The 25,766-nt window shown below is 53.4% G+C and overlaps 1 protein-coding gene across 8 annotated transcripts; it reads right to left on the bottom strand.

Moving 5' to 3' along the window:
* Window positions 1-1,547: 1,547 nt before the first annotated feature.
* Window positions 1,548-25,511, bottom strand: TRAF1 (TNF receptor associated factor 1). 8 transcript variants are annotated; one of them, XM_044778930.2, is made up of 11 exons: window positions 25,373-25,511; window positions 23,708-23,813; window positions 23,239-23,537; window positions 22,813-22,940; window positions 22,185-22,591; window positions 20,172-20,256; window positions 11,676-11,741; window positions 10,763-11,173; window positions 9,103-9,280; window positions 7,284-7,432; window positions 1,548-5,174 (listed from the first exon to the last, which is right to left on the bottom strand). In XM_044778930.2, exons 5-11 carry the CDS (start codon window positions 22,322-22,324, stop codon window positions 4,956-4,958), a joined length of 1,248 nt encoding a protein of 415 aa, XP_044634865.1. In that variant the 5' UTR covers window positions 22,325-22,591; window positions 22,813-22,940; window positions 23,239-23,537; window positions 23,708-23,813; window positions 25,373-25,511; the 3' UTR covers window positions 1,548-4,955. The 8 variants fall into 8 exon arrangements, with proteins under 8 accessions (XP_044634865.1, XP_070374960.1, XP_070374961.1 ...); XM_070518859.1 differs by lacking the exon at window positions 25,373-25,511 and adding an exon at window positions 24,899-25,252 and having other exon boundaries at window positions 23,708-23,920; XM_070518860.1 differs by lacking the exon at window positions 25,373-25,511 and adding an exon at window positions 24,899-25,245.
* Window positions 25,512-25,766: the final 255 nt, after the last annotated feature.

Below are 25,766 nucleotides of genomic sequence, written 5' to 3'. Positions count from 1 at the left end.
AGGTGAGGGTTGAGGAAAGGACTTGAAAAAGAAGGCTGCCGTTGGCCCAGATGACCATGATATCCTGGCCCCCTCTGGAATGGTCCCCCGAACTCTGTGCCACATGAACTACTTTGCTTTGACAACACGCACACGTCCCAGAGGCTGAGGCAACAAATGAGACCCAGCTCCCGGCAAGGGGTGCATGGCACACCAGCAGCTCCCCTGACTTCATCCTTCTCCTTCCCTGTGGCCTGTGCCAAACCCACCCAAGTGGTCCCCTGGGGCGGGGTGCTCCAGGCCTGGGCAACTCCCCTGGAGAGGGATCCTGGAGAAGAAGGGCTGGCGGCTGGTCCAGAAGCCATGTCACATCTCATTGTCCCTCTCCTGCTACCCAAAAGCACCGGGGAGGATGCCATGGTGGGTAAAACCTCTGACTACGGAGGCAGAGACCTACCTGCTGGCTGTGTGTCCTTGGGGAAGTTGCCTGGCCTCTCTGAGCTTGTTTCTTCATCTATAAAGTGAGGAAAATGGTAGCTTCCTTCCAGATCAGTTATCAATGTTAAATGATACTGGCAAGTAAAGCAGGTGCTCAGTAAATGATAGCTATCATCATCTTGTTAAGGTTATCAAAAAATTAATTTGCCGTCCGTGCAGAACTAAAACTGGATCTCCCCTTTCTGTGCCTTTTCCACAACATCAGGCTGATCAAGTCACTGGACTTAAGGGTTTGAACCAAGTATAGACTGATCTGGGTCCAAGTCCTGGCTCTGGCCCTAGTGTGACCTTGAGTGACGGATTTTTGCCTCTCAGAGCCTGGGTTTCCTCCTCCATAAGACAGAGACCATCACCCTCACACCTCCTTGGAGGGTTTTTCATGAAATGGTGGACGCAAGCCCTCAGCACAGTGCTGCTGTTCGGCTGGACACCCCAGGACTGGTTGGGCTTCTTGTTTCTGTTCTTATTAGACCGGGATGCCACAGTGTACAAAGCTAGTGGCTTCTGAGACCTTGGCATCCTCACAACACCATGAAGTTAGAATTTTCACCCACACGGCAAAAGTGGAAACTGAGGCTTCGCAAGTAGCGCGGGTAAGTAAGGGAGAGGGGGTCCTGTCTGCTCCGCTGGGGTCAGCTGCGTGAAGGCAGAGGAGCCACCCCTCTGCCCCGGCCCAGGCTGTGGGCACGGTGTCCCCCTCGCCAGCTTCTGGACCCACTGTCTCTTCCAGACCCACAAGGCAAACCCTCTGCTGGGACTCCTCAAGCCCACCTGGACAGAGGAGTCCAGGAGACCCGCGTCGGCCCCACCCCTCTCAGACACTGGTCGTGCCATCTCAGGCCATCACTTCCCTCCTCTGTGCCTCAGTTTCTCCATCTGAGAACAGTCTTAATAATTTCAGCCCTGGGTTTGGCACCAAAAGACCTGAGTGTGAACCCTGATTCCAGCACTTATTTGGAGTGGCTCTGAGCCAGTTACTTCCCTTGTCTTAGTTTCCGTGTCTTTGCTGATACCAAGGGGCTAATGGTAGAATGTGATAACGGGACGTTATGTGAAAAAGGAACATAATGCTGTAATGAGTATGATTTTAATTGCATTTTAAAAGTCTATGTGTGTGTTTGTATCCACTGTTTCGAAAAGACAAAATTTACTAAAATGTTTCTCGTAGTACTTTCTGGACACTGAGCTCATGGGTGATTTTTACTTCCTTCTGTATATTACTTTTATAGTTTTCTGGTTTTTCTACAATGAGTATATATCTCTTACAATCCGAAAGCAACAATAAAGGCATACATAATAGTTGTCCCTACTGCTCAGGGTTGTCCGAGGGTCACCTGTGGACACCAGTGAGGTGGCCCGTGAGCTGCCGGTGACAGCCAAGGTGTGGGTGCTGACTGTGCCCACCCTCTCCTCCCGGGCACCGCTGGGTTAACATGGGTGGTCCCGCAGGGCTGGCCCTCTGGCTGGGAGCAGAGGGACCCATTGCCTCCCAAGGCCTCCCAGGAAGGTGTGACCTCACTGAAGCTGAAGACACAGACTTCAGCCAAAGGAAGCCTGAAGAGGAAGGAAAGTAACTAGAAGCGAAAGACCTGGCCCCTGATTCCAGCTGCCTCCCCCGCTCCCACGTGGACAAGGCCCCTGGCCTCTCCGGTCTCAGCTTCCCAATCTCTAAGAGGGGATGAAACGGTGGGGGGTGGGGAGGAGCCAGTGAAACATGGCTTTGCCTGCCTCTTGCCTCCCTCCCCTGAATCACCTGTAAGAGGCGAGATGTCAGATGTTTTGTGCACTTAACACAGGGCTTCTTTGGAAGATAAACTACTGTTTGAAATCATCCCTGCTGTTGACAGCCCAGAGGGTCACGCAGGTGATTTGGGACCTCCCCCACCCAGTGCTCCTACTTTCTGGCAGTTGGGACTGCCTTCGATGCCCATCCTACCTTTCTGCCTCTCCCCCAGGGTTCTGCCTCACAGACCCTACCTGCTTCTCATCTCCGTCTTTACTCTCCCCTACACCCCTATCCTCAGCATCTCACAATATTTTAAGGCTGAGTGTAAATGCCACCTCTTCCGCGAAGCCTTCCCTGCTTCACCCAGTGGATCTGGGATCCTGTGCTTTCTCTGAGCTTCTCTTATCAGTTTCAATGACCTACTTCTGTATCTACTTCCTCTGCTGAACTAAGAGTTTCTCAAGGGTGGGGGGCTCATGTTACCTTTCCCTCCCTAGGGTCCAGCACAGCAGGTTTCAATAGAACTTTGCTGAAAGAATGGCTGTGACTCACACTGTTCAAAGAGAGGTCTCTTCCCATGAGAAATAAGCAATCAAAGGTACAGAGGAATAGCTGTCCCCAGCAGTAGCTTGTCCTACAAATGCCTTGTCAGCTCAGCACTCACTGAGTAGGGATGAAGATGCTATTTGTCAGGACACCAGCCCTGAGGCAAGGTCCCCATCACTCGCTAGGCCAGACCTTCCCTTGTTATTTACACGGGTCAAGGGGAAGCAAGTCAGTCTCCAATACTGACAGGCTGTCGACGGTGGGGACAAGAAAAAGCAGCCCTGACGTGCTTGTAGCCTGTCGCCAACGGCACGATGCCGTCGCGCAGACACAGCACTAATGCGCCATTCTCATATTCCGGCCTCGTGAAAACCCTGCGAGCTGGGCAGGGCTGGGAGGATGACCCCCCCCCACCCCCCGTTTTCAAATGAAGCTGAGGCACGATGGGATGCCGGGTTTGGACCCAGGCTGGGTCTGGTTTTCTGATGTGTTGAGCCCACTGTGCTGAGCTGCTCGCTCACCTCCTTCGTGAGGACAATCCTCTCAAATGCTGGGCCAGGAGGACAGGCAGGGCTGCTGACCCATTTCACAGATGAAAACCCTGAGGGTGTGAGGAGTGAAGTTGATGGTGGCCTCAGCATGTAGAGGAGGAATGAGCTGTGAGAAGGCTGGTGGGCAGAGGAGCGAGGTCCTGACCTGGAGCCCCAAGCGGCAAGAGGAATCTCAGGGTCTCTGGAGAGTTGGGTGAGGGTCTCTGCAGGAGGTGGTTGTGTGAGGTCTCCAAGGAGAGAAGACGACCGTGGGCCACGGCCAGGCCATGACGGGTGAGGTGGGTGGCCACGGTGCCCGGGGCCTTTCTCTCTCCAGCCTCTCCTGTGTGGCATCTCCTTTGAGGTTCACGAGCCCAGTAAGGGAGGCAGGCTGGGGTGGGCGTCCCCATGATGGAAAGGGGAAGGCTGAGGCCGAGGGGATGCTCCTGCCAGCACACCGGCTTGGGATGGTAACTGTGAAACTGACAGTGCCACCTGGAAGTCAGCAATGGTCTTCTCCAACTGGCTCAGTGACCGACTCCCACAACCATACACTGCATGAAAACTTCACGAGATGAAAAACATTCCTTCTTTGGTTTTATCCATATTTAAAAGGACAACCTGTGCTCAGGGGCTCAGAGGCCCTGATCAGTCAACTAGAGAAGTGAGTACCTTGCGGAACCAGGTGAAATGAGATTCTGGAAAGTGCTGACCGTGGGGCCCCCAGGCAGGGAGAGAGGAGAGCTTATGCCCCTCTCCTCCGCGGTCCTTCTGGATGCTCTTGGGAGCTCAGTGACCTGGTTTCACCTGGAGGAGGTGAAGGGGTGTTTGCTGGTGGTAGTACAGGACGCAGGGCCTGTGTGTGCCCCTGCATGTTAGGGAAGCTGAGCTGCCAGGCCCAGGGTGGCAGGTGCCATGTGGGCCAGCCAGGCCCACCTGGAAGCTGGAGGGCATGAGGCTCCTGAATGTTTCTAGAACCTCTGCAGACCTAGGCCTCACCTGGGCCAGGAGGCTTAGACCTAGAGACTTTCTGGGGTGGAAGGAAGCTTCAAGGTCTTCAAATCCAACCCCCAATTTGATGCCTTCCCCCAAGTGCAGCCCTCTGGCTTTGCTTGCTTGCCTCCAGTGATGGGGAACTCAGTCCAGGCACGGACAGACTGAATTCACATTGTACACTCCCTTCCACCTCCTGGTCCCAGTTCTGACTTCGGGCAGGAAGAGAGCAAGCATGTTTCCAGTGCTCCGTGGTAGCCCTGCAGAGAGTGTCCCATCCTGAGAGCTTCTTGGTTCAGGTCCTGCCTCTCCAGCTCACCATCCGTGCCCCGGGCCTGGTCCCTATTCCCTCCCCATCTTGGTCAAAGCCTGCCTCAACATTCAGGGCCGGAGTGGCTCCCCGGCCTCCAGGGCAGTGTGGTCAGTGCAGAGGAGGACAGTCCTGCCACCGCCTCCTCCTGGACCCTTTGCCTTTGTGGGCCCAGCCCAAGGTCATGCCACCCTACGGTGATGGCCAGCCACAGTCCATCTGTTAGTCCTGCTCAGATCAAGCCAGCCCCTGCCCATCACTGCACCCTGGGATTTTGGGCGTCAAGGGCAGGACCTAAGTCATCTTGCTAAAGCCGCAGTCGGAGCTGAGGCTCCCGCAGGAGTCAGGTGTGGCTCACCCAGCCCAGCCCACCCTAAGCACTTGTCTCCACGATGCACTTGAGGAACATGGTGTCGTCCTTCACGTAGGCGTGCTTGGGCGACTGCAGCCTGCTGAGGGGGAAGAAGAGCGGGCAGCCGCTGGCCACGTTGGTTTCACTCTGGGGCCGCTGGAAGGATGCTGAGTTCAGGTCGGGCCGGAAGGCATCGATGGCGTGCTCCCGGTTATTCTGGTCAATGAGCATGAAGGTGACCTGCAGGGCGAGGGGCAGTGGGAGGTCAGGCCCTGGGCAGCAGCACCGAGGCTCAGAGCCGGGTCTTGGTCTATCACCTGTGTAGCTCTCTGACCTTGAGCTCTGACTGATTAGGACTCAAAGAAACAACGTAAGGACCACACCTGGCACATAGCGAGACCCCAGGAATGGAAGCACCTGGTATTCTGAGCAGGCTTCAGGGGTTGTCCTATGATTAGGGATCAGATGTTCTATCCAGCAGGAAGGGGAGAATTCGGATGCCATAGTCAATTTTGGTTGGCTGCTGGGGGCTAAGGATGAGACTGAAACCCTGACAAAGGAGGCCAGACTGGATAACCTATAACGCCCCTTCCACTCTGAAAGGTTTGATCCGTCAGCTATAGCTGGAAGCTCCTGGGGCAAGAAAAGATAGGCCTTCAACTGAGGGGCTGTGAGTCAATGCCCTGAAACATGAATGGAGCTTCTGGTATGCACAAGGCGGATATGTGTACCCCGGGGAAGCTGGTGATCTACAGGTGACTCAAACCCTCCTTCCTGGCACATCACTGAAATGCCCATCAGGACGTGAAGCGGCTTCCCACCGCCCACCGCCGCGCTCTCAAACTTGGCTGCACTTAAGTCCTCTGGGAAGGTTTTGAAGACCCTAAAGCTCAGGTCGCACCATGTACCCTGGTTGAGACCCAGTCGTTGGTATTTTTAAAATCTCCACCAAATGTATGGGAACCACTGAGCCACTGACTCATATCCAGACCTCGGTGGCACTACCTGTCTTCCCTTCTCTCCCTCCACCCCAGCTGAGGTCCGTATTCTCGACCCCTCCCCCCCTTTCCTCCCTCAGCCCCTGGCTGCTGCTGTCCACCTGCAGAGAATGCCTCGCTTCTCCCACCCTCTTAAATATTCTCAGTAGATTTTATTTCTAGAGCAGTTCTAGGTGCACAGCAAAACTATGGAAAATATAGAGATTTCCCACTTACCCCTGCCCCACACAACCTCCCCCACTATCAACATCCTGTGCCAGAGCGGTACACGGGTTACAATCAATAAACCCACACTGACGCATCAGAATCCCCCGGAGTCCACAGTTTACATCAAGGTGCACTCTTGGTGGTGTACATTCTATGGGTTTGGACAAATGTATAGTGACACGTAGCTATCATTATGTATGGTCTTATACAGAGTATTTTCACTGCCCTAAATATCCTCTGCGCTCTGCCTACGCATGCTTCCCTCCTCTCAACCCCTGACAACCACTGATCTCTTTACTGTCTCCATATTTTTGCCTTTTCCAGAATGTCACATAGTTGGAATCATACAGTATGTAGCCTTTTCAGATTGGCCTCTTTCACTTAATAATATGCATTTAAGGCTCCTCCATGTCTTTTCATGGCTTGATGGCTCATTTCTTTTTAGTGCTGAATGATATTCTGTTGTCTGGATGTACCTCAGTTTATTTATCCATTCCCCTATTGAAGGACACCTAGGTTACTTCCACGTTTGGGCAGTTATGAATAAAGCTGCTGTAAACATGTGTGTGCAGGTTTTTGTGTGGACATTAGTTTTCAACTCCTTTGGGTAAATATCAAGGAGTGTGACTGCTGGATCATATGGCAAGAGTCTGCTAGTTTTGTAAGAAACCACCAAATGGTCTTCCAAAGTGGCTGTACCATTTTACACTCCCATCAGCAATGAAGAAGAGTTCCTGTTGCTCCACATCCTGGCCAGCATTTGGTGTTGTCAGTGTTCTAGATTTTAGCCATTCTAAGAGGTGTGTAGTGGTGTCTGCCTCCTTCCCTTTTTCTGAAAATGCTGCCAGTTCAGGCTGGCCCCACAGCGCCTCCTCCAGGAAGTTTTCCTTATTCACCCCACCAAGTGGATTTCATTTCTACCTGTCTTCCAGGGGCGCTGGTCCAGGCACATTAGCCCCTGGACTCATGATGCTGGAGGGAGCCTTGGCTACCGGATGTGAACTCGGCTCTTGTTTGATAAAAGAGGAAACTGATAACGCAGAGAGGGCAAAGGACTTGCCCAGGTGACACAGCCAGTTCATGGCTAAACGAGGACCAGGACCCAGGTTCCCCAGCCCCACCCCATCACTCCCCGGGCCCATACCTTGTTCCGGAAAGGCCACGGCAGCAGCGCATCATACTCCCCTCTCATGATCACGATGAAGAGCGAGAGGTGGGTCCTCTTCCCTGTCCCGTCCCCATTCAGATAGAGCCGCAGGCACAATTTGTAGCCGTACTTGGCAGTGTAGAAAGCTGAAATGCGGAAGCCACAGTCAGCTGGAGAGCGCTGGACTTTGCAGACGAGGAAACTGGGACTGGCGGTTAGGCATGCCCAAGGTCAGTGGCTCAAAGCTAAGAAATGTGGGGTGGGAGCCCAGCAATCTTCTCGATTATAGAGCATCAGAGAGGGGACCCAGCTCTAGGAGATCGTTCAGCCCAGTTGTCCACTGGCCGTCAGAACCACAGATTGCAGAGCCCCCCCGGAGCTCGGGACTGGGTCGTGCTGGGGTGAGGACGGAGAATTTGCATTTCTGACAAGATGGCAGGGTATGGTGATGCTGCCGGTCCTGGGACCACACTTGGATTTAACCAACCTGCATTTCGTATTCAGGAAACAGAGCCCAGCGAGGGGAAGTGGCTGGCCACGCTCTCACAGTGTGTTGGGGCCAGAGCCAGGATTATGGCCAGGGCCTCCTATCTCCCAACACTGATTTCTTTCTGCTGCCCTAGGTCAAGTGGTTGGGGTCTCCTGGAAGCCAGGGGAGAGCGGGCCAGCTCACAGTTCCACCCTTGGCAAGGGCCCCTGAGGGCTGAGTCATCCCCTGGTGACTAAGCACAGCGGCCTGTGGACTCTCTCCCTGGACAGCTGAAAGGGCCCTCTGAGTGTGGGCTGTTACCACACGGCCCCTCTAGGAGGGGCCGAGTGGGCACAGGATGTGTGTGTGTTGAGGGTAGGGGCAGGCAGGAAGGGGCAGGGAAGCAACGGGCTGACAGTCTGACTCATGTCTGCCCCTTACATATTCTAGAACAAGAAGCCAGAGCCACTGCTTGCTTTTCCGTCTTTGGAAGGAAGCCTGGAGAAGCAGCCCACGGGGCCTGGCTTTGGGACCCAGACCTGCTCTGTGGCGTGGGGCAAACTCCGCTGCCTCTGTCTCCCCCTCCATAACGTCAGGAGGCTGGAGAGGAGTGACCCCAGCGCTGGGGGTCTTGGGTGCGTCAGAGGAGCTCAGGAACAGGAAAGGCACGAAGCTGGGGCAGTTGTGAGGGGTCCTCAAAATCGGCACTGACAGAAATGCTCCTTAACGACCCACCGTTCACTCAGACGCGCATGAATGAGGCGAGAGGAAGAGCACCCACGTCTGAGCAGTTTCTGCACAAACACACGCACTGCTGTATAAACGGTTATCAGCTAAGGAAACCTCTAATGAGTAAGCACTTCATGCAGGATGCTGTGCCAGGTCCAGAGATGAGTAAGAACTGCCCAATTTACTCCATGCTCACTCATGTGCTCCCCAATCATACACAAATGCACACTCTTTGACTTAGACCCGCTGGCTCCCCGAGGGCCGGGGTCCCATGGTGTTCACTGTGAGAACCGTGCTCTCATTTGCACAAGCTTTGGTTCAGAGCACACTCTCACACCCGCTATCCACCTGGAATAGAGGACAACTTTTATTCCCATCTGCAGAACGTGACGGATGCTCAGGGAGGTGCAGGGCGTGCTGGCTTCACACAGCCCATGCTCTGTGTGGCTCAGCGGGGAGTCTACCAGCTCTGTGGGCCCAGCACAGCAGGTGGCCTGGATGGACACCGGTCTAACTGGACACGGCACGGCTGTCCCAGAGTTGACTGCTCTCCCTGTTTCCTGGGCCCAGGGGGCCAACCTCCCCCAGATGGTCTCTGTGCCCCTGGAGAGGTGGTACCTGGGGAGAAGAGGCTGACAGTCCTGCCGCAGGCTGACTCATGGCACCGCCTGGTGACGTTGGTGATCTTCCACAGGAAGGTGCCGTCAAAGGAGGCCTCCTCCATGAGGCGGAGGCTCTGCTCCAGCTTGCCCAGGGCCTGGTCTTTCTGGGCCAGGGTCTGCTGCAACTCCAGCACCTGTGGGGACACCCATTCAGCCAGGGACACCAGAACCCCGCTTGGGGAGGGGGTGGGGATGGAGGGACACAGAGATAGATCTGCCCACAATATGTCTTCCTGACCAGCCTCCTGCAGGCATGTGCACCTGCCTTTGCACGTGCTGTTCCCTCTCCTGGAATTCCTTTTCCTGCCTTCTCCACTCCACCAAACTCCTATTCATCCATCAGGAATCTGGGTCACAGAGCCCTTCCTCTGGGAAGCCTTCAACACTGCCCTAGCTCAGCTGGTCTCTCTCATCTACATTCTTAGTCAGCCCTTACCACAGTTTTATGAGATATATTTTCCTGCCTTTCCTACCAGACAGAGGTCTCCCCTACAAAGGGCTGGGCCCATGCTCATTTTATCTCTGTCTTGCACAGTGTCTGGCAAGTAAGAGCAGAGCCAGGAAGTTTGCTGATGAACTGAAGACATGGTCTGCCCTCAGGGAGCCCACCTTCTAGCTGGGGCAAGAGGTACATAAATAAAGGTTTTACTGGCTCACTTGAACCCAGCACCTGGCTCCTCTCGTAGGTTTCCCCATTGACATTTGAAAGAATACAGATTTATTCTTGGGTGTGCTCATGTAGGGAAGTGAGTATCCTTAGAGAAAACTGAATCCCTAACTTTACTGGTGAGAAAGTGGAAGTCCACAGGGGGAAGGTGACTTGTTCAGACCTACACAACAAGTTAATGGGGGAGCTGGAACTAAAATCCAGGCCTAACGCAACATCAGACAGTGATGTAATGTTGCTGCAAAAAAAAAAAGCAACCTTAGCATGATGACTGGTTATATTAAGAAAAGTATAAGCTCTGGAACAAAGGAGGGGACAGCCCTGCTCAACCAAGAACTGTCAGATATGTGGATTATCTGGAGTAGGTCTGGGACCTCCACTCTGAGCATGTGGAATCCCTTAGAGACTGAGCTGGAGCGTATGAGGACAGCATAAAACAGTGTGCTCTGATGAAGGCACTGGGGGCATTTAGTTTAAAGAATGAAATATTCAGGTAGGATATAATCACTGACTGCTCATCTCTGAGGGGCTTCCATGGGGACAAGAAGTCAGATTTGCTTTCTGGGCCCTGAGGGGCACAGCCAGGAACAATGCAGGGAAGACACAGAGAGGTTGGTTTTAGTCTAGTATAAGGAAGAACTCTCTAATAGTGAAAAATGTCCAGCAATGGAATGAGAAGCTTAGGGACGGAGTATCCCATAAGAGAAGAAGTTCAAGCGAAGGAAATGAAGCACTGCATGGGGGAGTTTTGCCCTGACTATAACTTCTGACTCCGTGCTCTTCCTCGAAGGTCTCAGGACACAGAAGAGAGACTTCCTGATGGGGAAGTGACTGCTCTGAGCAGGGAGAATGCTTCGAAGGAAGGCAGGTCCACTGCTCTGGAGATATGATAGGGCAAAGGGCACCCCCCTGAGCCGGCCTTGAAGGTCAACTTGCCTCCCACGCTCACCCGCTGTTCCAGGCTCAGGATGTGCTCGCGGTCCAGCTGGCTCTGGTGGATGGAGGCGGCCAGGGCCAGGTGGGAGGCCTCCACCTCCTTGTTGAGGACAGCGACGATGTTCTCAAACACACGCAGCTTCCCCTCCAGCTCGGCCAGGAGCTTCTCCTTCATGAAGTGCTGCAGGGCCAGCTCCTCCTGGCTCTCGGAACAGGGTGCCCGGTAACAGTCGACCTCCAGGTCTCCAGCCACCTCCACGGCCGCCTGCAGCTGCAGGTCTGACAGATTCTGCTCCAGGGCCATGGGCCCGGACCCCAGGCCAGAGCCCAGCTGGGCCTTCCACTGTTTCATGAAGCCCAACACCAGGTTTAGGTGGGTGGCCTGGGAGGCGACCTCATGCTCCTGCATGAACTTTGGGCTCCCCTGCCAAGAGAACAGGGCTGATCAGTGAAAACAGAGAAGGTGGAGGGAGGACCAGGGAGCTGCGGAGAGTGCTGCCGACAAAGGTTGCCAAGGAGTCAGATCCATTCACCTAGCAAGGGGGAAGTCGCTTTGTGTGCAGCAGGGGGATTTGGAGGAGGACCCTGGCATCATGAGTCACGTGCATCCCGGCCTCCAGAGCAACAAGTCTGCCCTGCCCTTGAGTGTCATGCTGATTCAGGACCATGGAGAGAGGCACCAGGGCGGGGTGGGGGTGGGGTCATTTTAGTGATGCTACAATGCTCAGGTGAGACATTAAGAAGAACTTCCCTGAGTATGGAGATGATTTACCAGTGGGATTTGTTGCTTGAGAGAGTCATTCATGTAAGGGACATCCAGAGGAGTAGCTTGACCTTGTGGGAAAATCCTGGAGGGGCTGGAGTGGGGTGATCCAGAGGTCTGGGCCTGTAGTGGACAGATCTCTGTCTCACACTCAGATGCTTACCTTGAAGGAGCAGCCGACACCTGCAAAGGGGCACCCAACTCCAGCCTCAGCCACCTCCGGGAGGTCCTGCAAATAATAACCGTGTCATTGGATGGTATGGGGGTCCCAGTGGCCACCACTGGGGCTCTCTGCAAAGCACCAGGATCCACCAGAGCATGAGATGGGCTGGGCCACATGACTGCACATGCTGTTCCTTCCGCCTGGCTGACTCCTTTCCACCCTTTGAACTTCAGCCCTTCTGTGAGCTTCCTTCAAAACAGGATCAGGGCCCTGGCTGCGATCCTGGGCAGTGCTGCCACTTCTCCCATCAGGACATGTTCCACTGAGCCCTGAAGTCATCATTCACTCTATGGTTGCTACCACTGGTCTGGGGGCTCTGTGAGGGTCCCGGCTTTGTTCCCAGTGCTGGGGGCAACGCCTGGCACAGGAGCTAGGAACCTGCTGGCTGCATGAGTGAGCGCCTCCCTCCTCCTGAAGCCCATGGGGACTTTCCTCACAGTTCCCCTCGGGATCTCTCCCTGGCAATCCATCCTTCACTGAGGCGCGCCTGCCCTGCAGTGCCCTCCCTTCCAGGTAACGTGCAGCTGGGGGGGGGGGGGCGGGATACAGAAGGATCTCAGGACTCAACAGAAACTGGACAACACTCTTAACCTACGTACAGGTCTGAGGAGTTTACAAAGTGCTTTCATGGTCATAATTCTTCCTACGGTCCTTAAAAACACTGTGGGGAGGGCTGTGTACATTTTTTGTTCCCATTTACTGATGAAAAAACTGGGGCTCACAGAGGAGGAGGGATCTGCTGAAGGAGAAGAGCACAGTCACAGGGCTCCTCCCACACTGCATCACTATCTTGTCAAGAGTCGGCCCACGGGAGACGGGGAGAAAACTTTTCCCAAACACATATCTGAAAAGAGCTCATGTCCAAAATATATAAAGAACTCTTACAATTCAACAATAAGAAGATAAACAACCTAACAAAAATGGGTAAAATACTGAACAGAAACTTCACAAAAGGAGACACATAAACGACAAGCCTATGAAAAGATGCTCAACATTACTAGTCACCAGAGAAATGCAAATTATAATGAAATACCACAATGAAATACCACAATCTACTCACTAGATGGCTAGAATGAAAACAGAATGACAATACCAAGTTTTGGTGAGGATGTGGGGGAAGTGGAACACTCATTATGTTGCTAGTAGGAATGCAAAATGGTACAGCCACTTTGGGAAAATCTATGGAAATATCTCATAAAGTTAAATTATACTTATAAAGTCACTTACTCATAAACCACGAGTATCAAGTTATCATACCACCCAGACATTTCACTCCTGGGAATTCACCCAAGAGAAACTGAAACATATGTCCATGTGTGTATGTGAATGTTCACAGCAGCTTTGTCCATAATAGCCCAAGCTAGAAACGATCCAGATACGCACCAGCAGGTGAATGGGTGAACAAATTGTGGTACATCTCTATCCATCAGCGATCAGATGGACTAAAACACCAATATATGCAACAACGTGGAGACACCTCAAAAACATGCTAAACGACAAAAGTTGAACACAAAAGACTACATGCTATGATTCTATTCTTAAGAGATTCTAGAAAAGACCAAACCATAGTGGCAGAAACCAGACCAGTGGCTATCTGGGGCTGCAGCCGGGGGAGCCTGACTATCTAGGGCCTCAGGGAAGCTTTTTCCAGGGGAGAAAGTCACCATCTTGGCTGCAGTGGTTGCACGATTGTATACATTTACCAGCATTCATCAAACTGTACACTTAAAGTGAGTGAACTTTACCATATATAAATATCTTGATTTCCCAAGAACTTTTTTTTTTTTTAAAGAATAATCTCATGGGGCAAAATGAATGATGGGGCTCAGGATGAAAGATGGGGAGCACCGAGGCCTCTTGGACCGAGCGAATACAAAGCAACACTAGTTATTATTCTTTCAAAGTAAAATAAGCTGTGGGTTTAATGAGTTTAGTTGGTTTGGGACACAGAGCACAGCCCAGCAAAGGGCCATCCGCCCTCAGCCCACTGCCCCGGGCTTCAAGCACAAGTCGTTCCCAAAAAAGAATAGAAAACAGATGTTTGGGGGGCAGAGGGCAGCCTTGGCAGGAAGACCGTGCTGGCGCTGGGGAGCGTGCAGTGACGCAGCCTCTCCCAGCAGGTAGCTTCCCGACACGTGGGAATAACAGAGGGGCTGATGCTGGGTGCAGCCCTGGTTCCTGGGTGAAGGTACCAGGGGTAGCTCTCAGGCCTGAAACTCCCCACAAGTCCACGATTCACATCCTCTGCGGTTCTAAGCTGAAGTGAGTCACAGGAGGGATACAAAGGTGAAAGGGATAAAGTCAGTGGCATTCCCAAAACACCCCGCAGGTGGAGGGATGTGTTCTTTGGGCAGCTCAGCCGCACTGGTGTCGTGTCTGTGCAGTGGAAGCCCGTTGCAGGGTGGAAAGTGCTACATGAATGTAGGGGTCATCCTTAAGATGATGCGTGGATGCGTGCGGGCTGTGACAAGCCTCCAATGGCTGACAGAGGAAGGGTAGGGGTGACTTGAGAGGCTGTCAGATGCCTCGGTGGCCAGCCAGGCTGCCCAGAGTCCCATCATCAGTCAATCATTCATTCCTTGGAGAGCTACAGGTGTTAGGTGGTGGGCTCTGAAGCCAGCCTGTTGGGGCGCAAAGCCCATTTTTGTCGCTTCAAATACGAGCTGTGTGGCCCTGGGAGAGTTATTAACCTCTCTAAGTCTCAGTTTCCTCATCTTCAAAATGTAGATAATACTACTACCCCCCACTTCAGAGTTATTGTGAGGATTAAATGAGATAATACATGTAAATTCTGGTATTAGTCACCTATTGCTGCTATAACAAAGCACCACAAACTTACTGGCTTAAACAACCTAAATTTGTCATCTTACAGTTCTGGAGATTAGATGTCCTAACATCAAGGTGTCTGCAGTTGTGTTCCTTCTGGAGGCCCCAGGGGATAAGCTGTTCCCTTGTTTTTTTTCCAGCTTCTAGAGGCCGCCTGCATTCCTTGGCTTGTGGTCCCATCCTCCATCTTCAAAGCCAGCTGCAGAGCATCTTCCGATCCCTCCCTGACCTGACTCTCCTGTCTCCCTCTGATGAGGACCCTCGTGATTACACTGGACTCAGCTACAGAATCCAGGGTAATCGCCCATCTCAAGACCCTTATTTGAATCACTTTCCAAAGTTCTTGTTGCCATTGTTACGGGCTGAGCTGGATTCCCCACAAAATCCATATTTCAAGTCCTAACCCCCAGAACCTGACTGTGTCTGGAGAGAGGGTCTTTAAGTTAAAGTGGGGTCATTAGGACGGGCCCTAATCCAACATGCCTGGTGCCTTCAGGAGAAGAGAAAACGTGGACACAGATGTACCAAGGGAAGACAACCTGAAGACAATGGGAGAAGACGGCATCCATAAGCCAGGGAGAGGGGCCTCAGGAGAAACCAACACTGTTTCGAACTTGCTGCCTCCAGAACTGTGAGAAAATAAATTTCTGGTTGTTTACGCCACCCAGTCTGTGGTGCTTTGCTATGGCAGGCCGAGCAGATCAATGCAGCCACTAAGGTAACAGAGTCACAGGTGCTGGGGATCAAGACGTGGACATCTTCGGGGAACATCATTCTGCCTAACGCAGTGCTCCCTAAATGTTAGCCATTATTATTACTAGGAATCTTACTATTACTAATATTTTTATTCCTAATAGATTAAGCACTGCCCTTGGGACATCTTTCCCCCCCACCCCCACCCCCAATCCCAATGGCTGCCATATACATGCATTTCATTTAATCTTCCCATCTCAAACTCTTAGTTCTGTAAGACTCCATTTTCCCATTGGGTTTCCTCGGGGAGTGAGGAACATCCCTCAGTGTGTTCGCATTTATACAGGACCGAGGCATCCTTGCGTGTTATCTCATAGGGTCCCTGCAGCCATCCTTGGAGGCAGGCAGGGCAGAATTAGCTTCACCTTCACACAGATGGGCAAAGTGAGAGAACGGCTGGCCGGAGGGCACACCAAGCTTGCACATTTGAGGAGCTGACCAGAATCCGGGTCCTCTGTCCCATAGTTAGAGACCTGGCAAGGGCTTGCTGCTTTCCCTGCACCCCTGTGCGCACCACCCCATCGGATCTCACAGTACCAGGGGGAGGTCGGGACTCTGAGGTTCTGCTTCTTTTGCGTAGGTGGAGGAGCCAAAGCTCATGGATGGTCCATGACTTGCAGCAGGGGATGCAAGGTGGAGGCAAAGGCCAGGGAGAGGCCAGGGGCCTGGGGTCCACATCCAGGGTCCTTCCTCCTCACTACAGAGTCCTCACCTTGACCAAAGGGCGGCCTCATCTGAAGGCTGGGGACCGAGGGGACAGGAGAGGGAAGCAGGCTGGGGCTGCAGAGGAAGAACAGGGCATCTGTCCTGGGCCAAGCCTGGTGTGTGTCTGGTGCCACAAGCGGCCCCTGTGTGAGTTACCTCATTGCTTGCAAACTGCTAAAAATAAAATTTGCAGTGGAATTTCCTCTGAGGAGGAAACAGAAACAGAGAAAACAAAATCCCAGCCCTGAGGGAACACTCGTCCTTCTGTCTGTGTCCGAGAAGTCTGGGGGGGGGTGCGGTGTTCCCGGCCACCCTGGTTACCCAGGCCCTTTGTGACGGGGTCAGTAGAGGGTCCCAGCGAGAGGCCCCCACTCGGGGACCTGTGGGCCTCTGAGAATGTGAGCATTAAGAGGGTGCCAGGAGCATGAGAGCTGCCTCAGTGAAGCCACTGCACGGAACAGAGGGTCTGCGCTGGGCACAGAGGCTGGCTGAGGTCTTAGATGCCCACGGGGGCCGTTTTTGATCAGGTCTCAGCTAGTGCTGAGGGAGAAGCACTCTACAGTCATAGAGTGGACCCAGTCAGTCTGTCGCTGCCCGCCAGTTCCTGCCCACCTCTGTAACTGGGCCAGTTTCCTCTCTGCCAAGTTCTGCTCAGTTTAACTGCCACCTCCTCCAGGAAGCCCTGCCTGATTTTCCCAATTGGAAGTAGTCTTGCTCATTCCTGTTTTTCCATAGCACTTGGTGGATTCCAGAACTTAGGGCTGACTGTGTTATTTTAACCTGCATAAAACATTTGAATATCACTAGCCTAGGAGGCAGGAGGTGGTGACACAGGATGTCATGGGATCGACGAGGGTAGATGCAAGTGTCAAGCTCAGAAGTGTAAGGGCTCGGGGATTCACGTCCAGGCATCACACTTGAAAGGACACAAATAAACGGGAGCAGTTATGCCAAATGCATAAAGACTGGGGACAGACTCAAGAGGAACGTGGTCAGTGTCTTCCCACAGAGGCAGGACTGCCTTAGGGGCAACAGGCTGACTGATTCGCCTTTTGTGGCCCCAAGGGAGTACAGCACAAATAAAGAGGAAAATGGTACAACAGTCAGAGTCCCCTGTAGGGAAAGTGGTCATTGCACAGAGTAATGAGCTCCCCGTCACTGGGAGAACATAAAGCCACCTGGCACGAATCCAGTACAGAACGGAAACTAGACCAGACAGCTTGACCTCTTGTCATTTTCTGATTGTAGAATAAGTTAAGGCATTATTGTAAGCCACCAGACTCTGAGGCCAGCTTGCTTTTGACCTTCTTGAGTGGCCTCAGAGGGAAGAGTGGGAGAAACGAGCCCATTCACAGGGTCGCAGACAGACAGAACTGAAATCTTCTTTTCCAGCCACTGGGTCGTCCCCTACTTCACTGTCGCTTCTGTAGGAAGATCTTGATTCTCCCGGCAAGAACCAAGGCTCTAACTAGGTCAACGGTAATCCTTTAATATCTCCTCTGACATTAGCCACTCCGTCTATGGCTCCAAGCACTTCTTAGAGAGAGATTAATCTAATGAAGTCAGAGGAAGAGCACAAAGTGATAAGCAGATGGCATGGAAAGTGTCCGTGAGGATGGGCGGCTCCGGGCTCAGCTCAGCTGGTCCCCAGCCAGGCCCCTCCACCCTACCTCCATTTCCTAGGCTTCCCCAGATGCACAGATGAACTTTGGAATTGCCACATACACAAAGTATTAACTTATAATCAGCTGCCTTCCTTTGCTCAAAAGTCCCTCAAAGTCCCCATCAGGGTCAGGAGCCAGAGGAGTCCCTGGTCTTTCCACTATGTGGCTTTCGGCAGGTGTCAGACCACTGGCTCGCCCACTCCCCAGCTTTCCACCGGGGTGCAGTGATGACTGTGTTAGGCCGGGAAGCCGGGGGTGGGGGAGAGTGATGCTTCTCAGAGGTCTGCCTGTGTCCAAGAGGCCTCTGCCCCCAAATGTAGACAGCACCCCTCCCACCCCAATGCCTGCTAGAGTGCCTGGAATTCCACCATCAGAGTTACTTCATTTGGTTTAAGGCAGCCAGTTTCAAACTGTGCCCTGCTGGGCCCTAGGAATTCCCAGAATCCCCAGGGGGCTGGGACAGGAGAGAGAAACTAAGAGGACACGACTCCACTCTCCCTTTCAATAACAGCACTTCTACTCTCATCTGATTTCACATTAAAGATGAAAACATTAAAATCACTGGATTAAGAGATATTAAAATATCTCATCTATATTATCTAAGATTTGTACAATGAATGTGTATTAGTTTCGTTAAGAGGCAAAAACAGAACAAGTTAAAAATAATAGTCCTGGAGCATTCAAGCAGGGAGGGGCCTTAGGAAGCATTTGGCCACACCCTCCCTTTTGTTGGGGGAGCAAGGTGGCCCATGGAAAGAGTGATGGGTCTGCTCTTGGCTCATGGCTCATGGCCGGTCCACTAAGATGCCCAAGAGGGAGGCTCAGGAAGTGCCTCCACGGATCAGTTTATCCTATTACCTCTTACCACGCGGCGGAGGGTAAAGTCCTGGGAAAACTCACTGGACCCTTACTATTAGTCCCTTGAGGGTCTGCGGGAGGAGGGGCTGCTGAGTAGGGGGCAGGAGAGTGCTCAAAACCAGCTTTGGGTGGAACAGGAAATTCCCCCAACTCTCTGAAGGAGAAGGGCCGAAGTCAAGAAGGGAGAAGGAGGTGTGGAGGCTCGCCTGCCTCTGTTCCCACAGGTGGGAGGGAGGGTCGTCCTGCCAGCCATTGACCAGTAAGCCGTACATCACAGGTCCTGGAAAGGCCTTGCGGAGCCAACGTAGCTTCTTCATTTTACAGACTGAGAAACAGGCATGGGAGTCATCGCAGGCAACATACTGAGTTACACAGAGCCATCCCTGGGCACCAGGCTCCTGACCCCTGGGTTTGGTGCAAGAGGCTGCAATGAGCTGGGCGCCTAACAGGGCGGACAGTGAGGGTGGCCGTGGGCAAGACCCTGGTGACTGGGGAGCTCCACACTGAGACCCCCCCAGTGGGTGTCGGGGTCCCACATGGAAGATGAGGAGGTTACATGCAGAACAGTGGTTCTTACAGATGGCGGTTCATGGACCAATACAAGTTTTGTGTTTTTTCTTAAATTGACAGACTAACATAAAGATTGCCATATTTTAATTTTACCAAGTAAAAGCTTTACCAAAAATTCTGCCATCTATCATCACTATCATTTCAGTTATATGAAGACATTAAAGGAAGGGCACAATCTCAGAGTAAACGTTGATTCTATAAATGGAATGAATTTAGTTTTAAGAAAAACTCACTACAATTTCCTTATTTTTATCATTTGGTCATGAACTGGTGGGAGAGCAATCCTGGCTGGACTGTGGGGACCTCTGGGCTGGACAGAGGACCTGCGAGGGTCCTTCTAACTTGGAAGGGCTGGGGTTCTAAACTGGGGTGCCTGGGGATGTCTCCTTGGCCCCTCACCCTTCCAAAGCTGTCTCTTATTCCTGGAAGCACAGCTCGGCGGGCCTGAGAGCTGAGCTGAGAATGGCCTCTCCCCATCTGAGCGCAGACAGGAGCAGAAAGAACTGTCTAGATCAAGAGTTGGCCACCTTTTCCTGTTAAGGGCCAGATAGCAAATATTTTGGGCTTTGCCGCCTCTGTTGTAACTAGTCAACTCTGCCATTGCAGGGTGAGAGCAGCCACACACAACACATAAATGCATGGGTTGTGGCTGTGTACCAATACAATTTTCTTTATGGACACAAAGGTTTGAATTTCATATGTCACAAAATATCACTCTTCTTTTGATTTTCGCAAACCACTTAAAATACAAAACCATTCTTAGCTAGTGGGCCATACAAAAGCAGGTGGCAAGCCGGATTTGGCCTGCCGGCTATCGTATGTGGATGCTTGGCCGAGACTGTTGTTCTCAACCTGAATCTGTCGCAGATTAGCCCGGTGGCTTTGGGCAAGTCACGCCACCACCGTGAACATGAGTCTCCTTACCTCTTATGAACAGAATTCAGTCCAGACTGAAGACAAGGGCAGAGGCTCCCGCCAGTTGCTGCACAGGCAGCTGCTTACTTGGCCTCGACCAATGGAGCAAACGGACAAATCCCCTTTCCTGGCTGTGCAAACGTACCTTCTCCTGAGACACCAGGCTTCCTGGGCCCACAGACTGGGAGTCGTCCCCTCTGCATTTGAGACAGACCCGATCCTCGCCGTTCCTGGGGACACACAAACCAACCGCGCTGAGTGAGGCAGTCCTGACTCCCTGGCACCAGCCCCTATCCCGAGAGCTCCAAAGCCCAGGCTGACGTCTGAAGCCTGGAGGCTGACAGCAGTGAGCGTGCAGGTCCACAAGCCTGGACTCCCCGCCACCAAACCCGCAAAGCCCTGAGCACCCAACATTTGCCTGGAGCCGGCGGTGAGTCCTTTGGCAGCCCAAACTGAGCTGAAGTGACCCCAGGCTGTTGGAGCCCTTACTCAACCCACTTAGGATGAAGAGTTATATGTTCCATTGCAGAAATACTAATATGCTTGATTACAAGGTGCTGCCTCAATCTCCGCTGGAAGAATTGTGTACGAATGCACTGACCCGCTCTCCTAAAATCTGAAAAAACGCTGAATTCCAGAAGACATCTGACCCAGGGGTTCAGGGAAGGGATTGTGGAAGTGTGACTGTATTTGCTCTTTGCAGCTTCCTCTACTAGGTTTTGGTCTCTTGTTTTTACTCATCACAGATGACCGTGGCCTATTAGAATAAGAAGGGACCTCAGAGGACATCTAGCCTGAGCTTCTTCACCAGGAGTGGGTGTCGGACTCTGACCAGGTGACCCATGGGCATATGTGCTTTTATAAAGCTCCCAAGTGATTCTGATCCACCGTGAGAGCTACTGGTCACACCCATTTTGCAGGGAGGGAACTGAGGCCTGTGAGGAGGGATGGATAGGCCAAGGGAGAGTGGATCAGGAGCAGAGCTGGGCAGAGCTCTTCAGACCTCAGGCCTGGGTCCCTTTGACACCTAGTCATCTCCCTCCCCTCTGCCAGGTTTTGGAAGAATGAGGAGGGAAGGCAAGAGACCCGTTTCAGAAGCCTGAGAGGAGCCCAGAACAATCAGCTTGATGCTAAACCAGTCAAGCTTTGCTCCACCACCCCTGACCTGGCCTTTCCATGGCCACAACCTCTGCCGCCTCTTCTCACAGCCTTCCCCCTTCTCAAAGCTTTGAACTTCTCACTCGTCTGACTCAGTTTTCCCACTTCTTAAGCTATAAAGCCCCAAACAGAGGTCACACTGGGGGCACATGGCAGTTTAAGAGCACGTTTGCCAGGAAACTGGCCTGGGCAAACCGACCTGATCGCTCCATCAGGCCTCACTGTCCTCATCTGTGAAATAGGATAATAACAGGATCCACCTTTCCAGGCTCTTCTGAAGACACAAAGAAAGAGCATGTGGTGCACAATGGGTGTGTAACAGTTGCTTAAGGCAGGATGCTGATGATCGTATTGATGTCACATCTGAGTTATTTATATTTTAAATACAAATACATGCATATTTTCATATATATGATATATATACATTTCATACATACAAAAATGTACATTTTATATACATGTTTGTATAAAACATATACATATTAATATACATTGTATATATATAATATAAACAGATACTTTGTCACCTTTAAAAGGGTTCCCAGCAAACGAGGTGATGGGTAGTATTGTAGAAGGAGATATATTTGTACAGAAGTTTGTTCTTTACTAAGGGAGTTTACGTTCATTATTATATGAACTTTTTTGAATAAGACTGATTGGGTCTGTAACAATTCTGGGAGGTAGAAAATAGCTTTACGGCATGTTACAGACAAGGAAGCTGAGGCTTCGAGACATTAAGCAATTTGCACCAGGCCACACAGTAAGTAAGCAGCCCAGATGGGCCCAGAGGCTCTCGCTCCGCCCCGGCGAGCCTTCTGCTGTGGGAGCTGACAATCTTCTGCGGCCACTTCTCCTTCCACCAATAGCCAGAGGGGCAGCACCAGTGGAAACGGTGTGGAAACTGAGGCCCAGAGAGGTGAAGCCACCTGCCCAAAGCCCCCCATGAGGGCTCCCTCCCTGGTACCTTCTCCCCACCCCCTTTGGTCCTCAGACCCCTCACCTCGAGTTCTCAGAGAGACAGGCAGCACAGCAGAGGGCCCTGGGCTCTGATGGGTCCTCGCAGACGGTGGGGGGGCACCCAAAGGGAAACTCGTTCTCATCGGGGGCCGGGCGGGGGCTGCTGGCTGAGCCAGAGGCCATCCTGGCGTCCCAGACTGGCGGGGGGCCCGTCTAAGCTCCTCTGGGGCAGGGCACCAGCCTCGTGGAGCTTGTGCTGAGAGAAGAGGTGTGTTCTGGCCCAGGCCACCCTCTCTGGTGAGCAGGAGTCTGATGACTTTATCTTCTTCTTTCTGGTTTGTGTGGTTCAACGTCACCGCTGAGTCACAGCAGGGATGGGGCAGGAATTACCCTTTGTGGTGAAAAAATCCCCTGGATGGTGCCTGAAGGCCCCTGGAGTGTCCAGTCATTCTTTAGAGTGAGAGAGAGAGCAAGAGAGCAAGTCAGAGAGAAAAAAGAACCGTGTCACGGACTTTCAGGAACAATCGTCAGAGTTCCCCTGTCAGAGAACTGTAAGCTGCCACTGGCTTCCTCCACCTCCTCCCCAGGGGATGTCACAGAGCCACAGCTAAAGACATGTCTGTGTTCCCTGGACCTCCAAGCAGCCTAGAATTCTTGGTGGGGGTGCTCACCTTTCTGGTGGAAATCCCCAGGGGCCTGGAGGCAGGTCCCAAAACACAAGTTCCAGGCGCTTTAACTCTGCCCTGTGCAGTGTCGCTCGTAGAAGTCACTTCCTCACAGGGGAGCTCGGTTACCCCATCTGTAAAATAAGGAGTGGTAGCAGGTGGTCTCCAAGGCCCCTCTGGCCTCGAAGATTCAGGAACCCTATGGCCAGGGCCACCCGAGGCAGCAGGGAGGCCTCTGATGGCCCAGAACTGCCCATGGCATTCCTCGTCAGTGACGGTGATGGTGACGACACAGGGCCCTCCCCTCCTTTGAAGTCCGAGGCCTCAAGATCATAGACGGCTCAGGGCCACCCCCCACGGCCTCCCTCAGGAAGTCATAAGTGGCCACATGCTCAGGTCAGGTAGCACCACTTCCTGGCCCTGAGAACAAACCTCTAAACAGACACCAGGTCACAGGGCATTGGTCTCAGTAGCCAAGTGGGATGCAGATCCCAGTGGTGTGGGAACTACAGCTCCTGGCGTGTCTCCCGTGCGCCGCACGACGTTTTCCTTCTGAATCCTTAGAGCAACCTGCTGGGAATTCTTCTGCAGCCACGTATCGGCTCAGAGAAGCAAGATGCCCAGGCCAAAGTCACAGAGCCCCGGGTGGCGGAGCAGCATTAGCACCAGGTCTGTGGGACTCCAGGTCCCGAGACAAGGTCCTTAACTTCTCTGAACCTCAGTTTCTGCATCTGTAAATGGGGATGATGATAATACCGACTTCACCTGACTATCAGGGGTGAAAGCAGGGCAGGGTGCACGGCCCACGAGAAGTGCTCAAAAGGCTTCGAGATTGGATTCCGACGATGACTTCGGCCCTTCAAAATCAGGGAAAGGGGCTAAAATGGTAAATTATGCTTACGGAGTGTTTTCACATCCATCAGCTCTACTTGAGCCTCCCGAGTTGGCAAGGCAGGTCAGATGTCCTCCGGCCCCAGGTAGATTCAACTGCACACCTTCCGGGGCTCCTGGGAAAGACAGCATGGCACCCTCTGGCTGGAACGTGAATCCAGACCTCTACCCCAACCTGGGCCAGCCCTGGCCTGGCCCTCTCAGCAGGTGACATTGAGGCCTACTTCAGAGAAAAGATTGTCAGAGAGGCATTCCCTTCACCGCATACCCCAGACCTGCAAACTTCCTGCATCCCACTCCTCCTCCTTCCCTTGGTTTGGCACAGACGGACTCCCCAGACTCATCTCCCCACCAAGTTCCCAACGCTTTCTCTCTAGTCCCTTTTCTCTCCTCTTGGTCTTCAATGCCTCCCTCTCCAGCAGCTTCTTCTTATCAGCATCAAATACGCTCAAACTGCTCTAATCATAAAAGTGAATAGTAACAGGTACTGCTTTTTAGTGTGTGTTAAGTACTTTTACAGGCGCCATCTCATCTAACCTTCACACAAACCCTGTGAGGCAGGTATTGTCATCATCATCCTCATTTCACAGAGGAGGAAACTGAGGCACAAAGTTAAGTGACTTGCCAAAGGTTTCACAGTGGTGAGGACTGCAGTGAGTAAGGGTGGGGACTTCAGAACCCAGAGCCTGTCTTCTAACCACACACTTGCTTTAAAAGGCTCCTCACCCTCATCCCAAATTCTTCTCCCGCATCTACACTCTCTCCTCACTTTAAAGGAACTTCCAGAAAGGACTGTCTCCACAGGCACTCTGCTTCCTCACTGGAATCTCCCCAAGGTTCTCAAAGTGGAGGTGGCCAAATGCCCTGGGCCCGTCCCAGTTTCTATCCAGCCAGCCCTCTGGCCAGCACCTGACAGGAGTCTTGGCCCCTCCTTACGGAATCCCTTCCTTTTCGCATCCCCTCGTGTCCCCTGCCCCCTTCTCTGCTCCTTATCGTCTCCTTGACCCCCTTCTCTTCCACCCTGAACCTCCATCGGTCCCATCTTTGTGGCTCCGCCCTCTGGGGGCTCTGCACACGCGGAGTCTCTGCGCCGCGTACCCCCATCTCCCCAGCCTTCCACTTGTCCTTCGGGGCGCACCTGGACCATCCCCCACCTCCCCTGGGAGTCTCCGTGGGCCGCCCTCAGGATGGGGTTAGGCACCTGGCTTTGCGATCCCATTGCGTCCCACAACACGAGCACAGCCCCCTCCCACCCGGCTCGGTGATTCTGGGTTGCCTGTTTGTGGCCCTCAACCCGGTTTGTGCGGCCCGAGGGTAGGTGACCGTCGTCTCGCCACCGCCATATATCCAGTTGCCTGCGCAACGCTGGGAGCAGAGCAGCGCCCGCGACTATACAAGGATGTGCGAACCCGGGGTACCCCGGCGGCTGCGGCAGGGAGTTCGGGGCCGGGCTCCGCAGGCGCGGATTCCAGGGCCCTGGCTGCGCGCGAGGGAGGCCGCGCTTGGGGAGCCCCCGGCCGAGCAAGCAGGAGCTGGCGCGTCCCAGGCGGGGAGCGCGGGGGGCGGGGGCCGGGGAGCCGCCCGCAGTCCCGGGGCGGATGGGGGCGGGGTGGGCTGGGGCGCGGCGGGGGGGGCTGGGGCGCGGCGGGTGGGGGCGGGGTGTAGTGCAACCAACCTCGGCGCCGCCGCCGCCGCCGCCGCCGCCTCTCCGCGGCCCGGCGGGAGCTTCCGGTGGGGCGCCGAGGACGTGGCCCGGGCGGCGGAAACCGGGGAGGGTCGGGGCGGGTCCCCGCTGCCGGAGCAGGCTCCCGGGGCCGCCCCGGGGGCGGGGCGAGCGCTCCCCTGATGGGGAAACTGAGGCCCGGGGTTGGATCTGCGGCGTCGCAGGCTCTGTTCTCCCACCGGGAACCGACACGCTTCCACTCCCCTCCTCCCCGCGCTGCGTTCCTGGCACAAATGAAGGACTCAGGAATGTGTCTGCAGAATAAACACATACAGACTTGGCACTTGAACCCTCACCCCCGTGTCCTGCCTGCCTGAAATCCCGCGTGGGGATGGGGTGAGCCGTA

This window comes from Equus asinus, chromosome 10 (assembly GCF_041296235.1).
Source record: "Equus asinus isolate D_3611 breed Donkey chromosome 10, EquAss-T2T_v2, whole genome shotgun sequence".
Taxonomy (NCBI): domain Eukaryota; kingdom Metazoa; phylum Chordata; class Mammalia; order Perissodactyla; family Equidae; genus Equus; species Equus asinus.
This window is presented reverse-complemented; position numbering and strand designations above follow the sequence as displayed.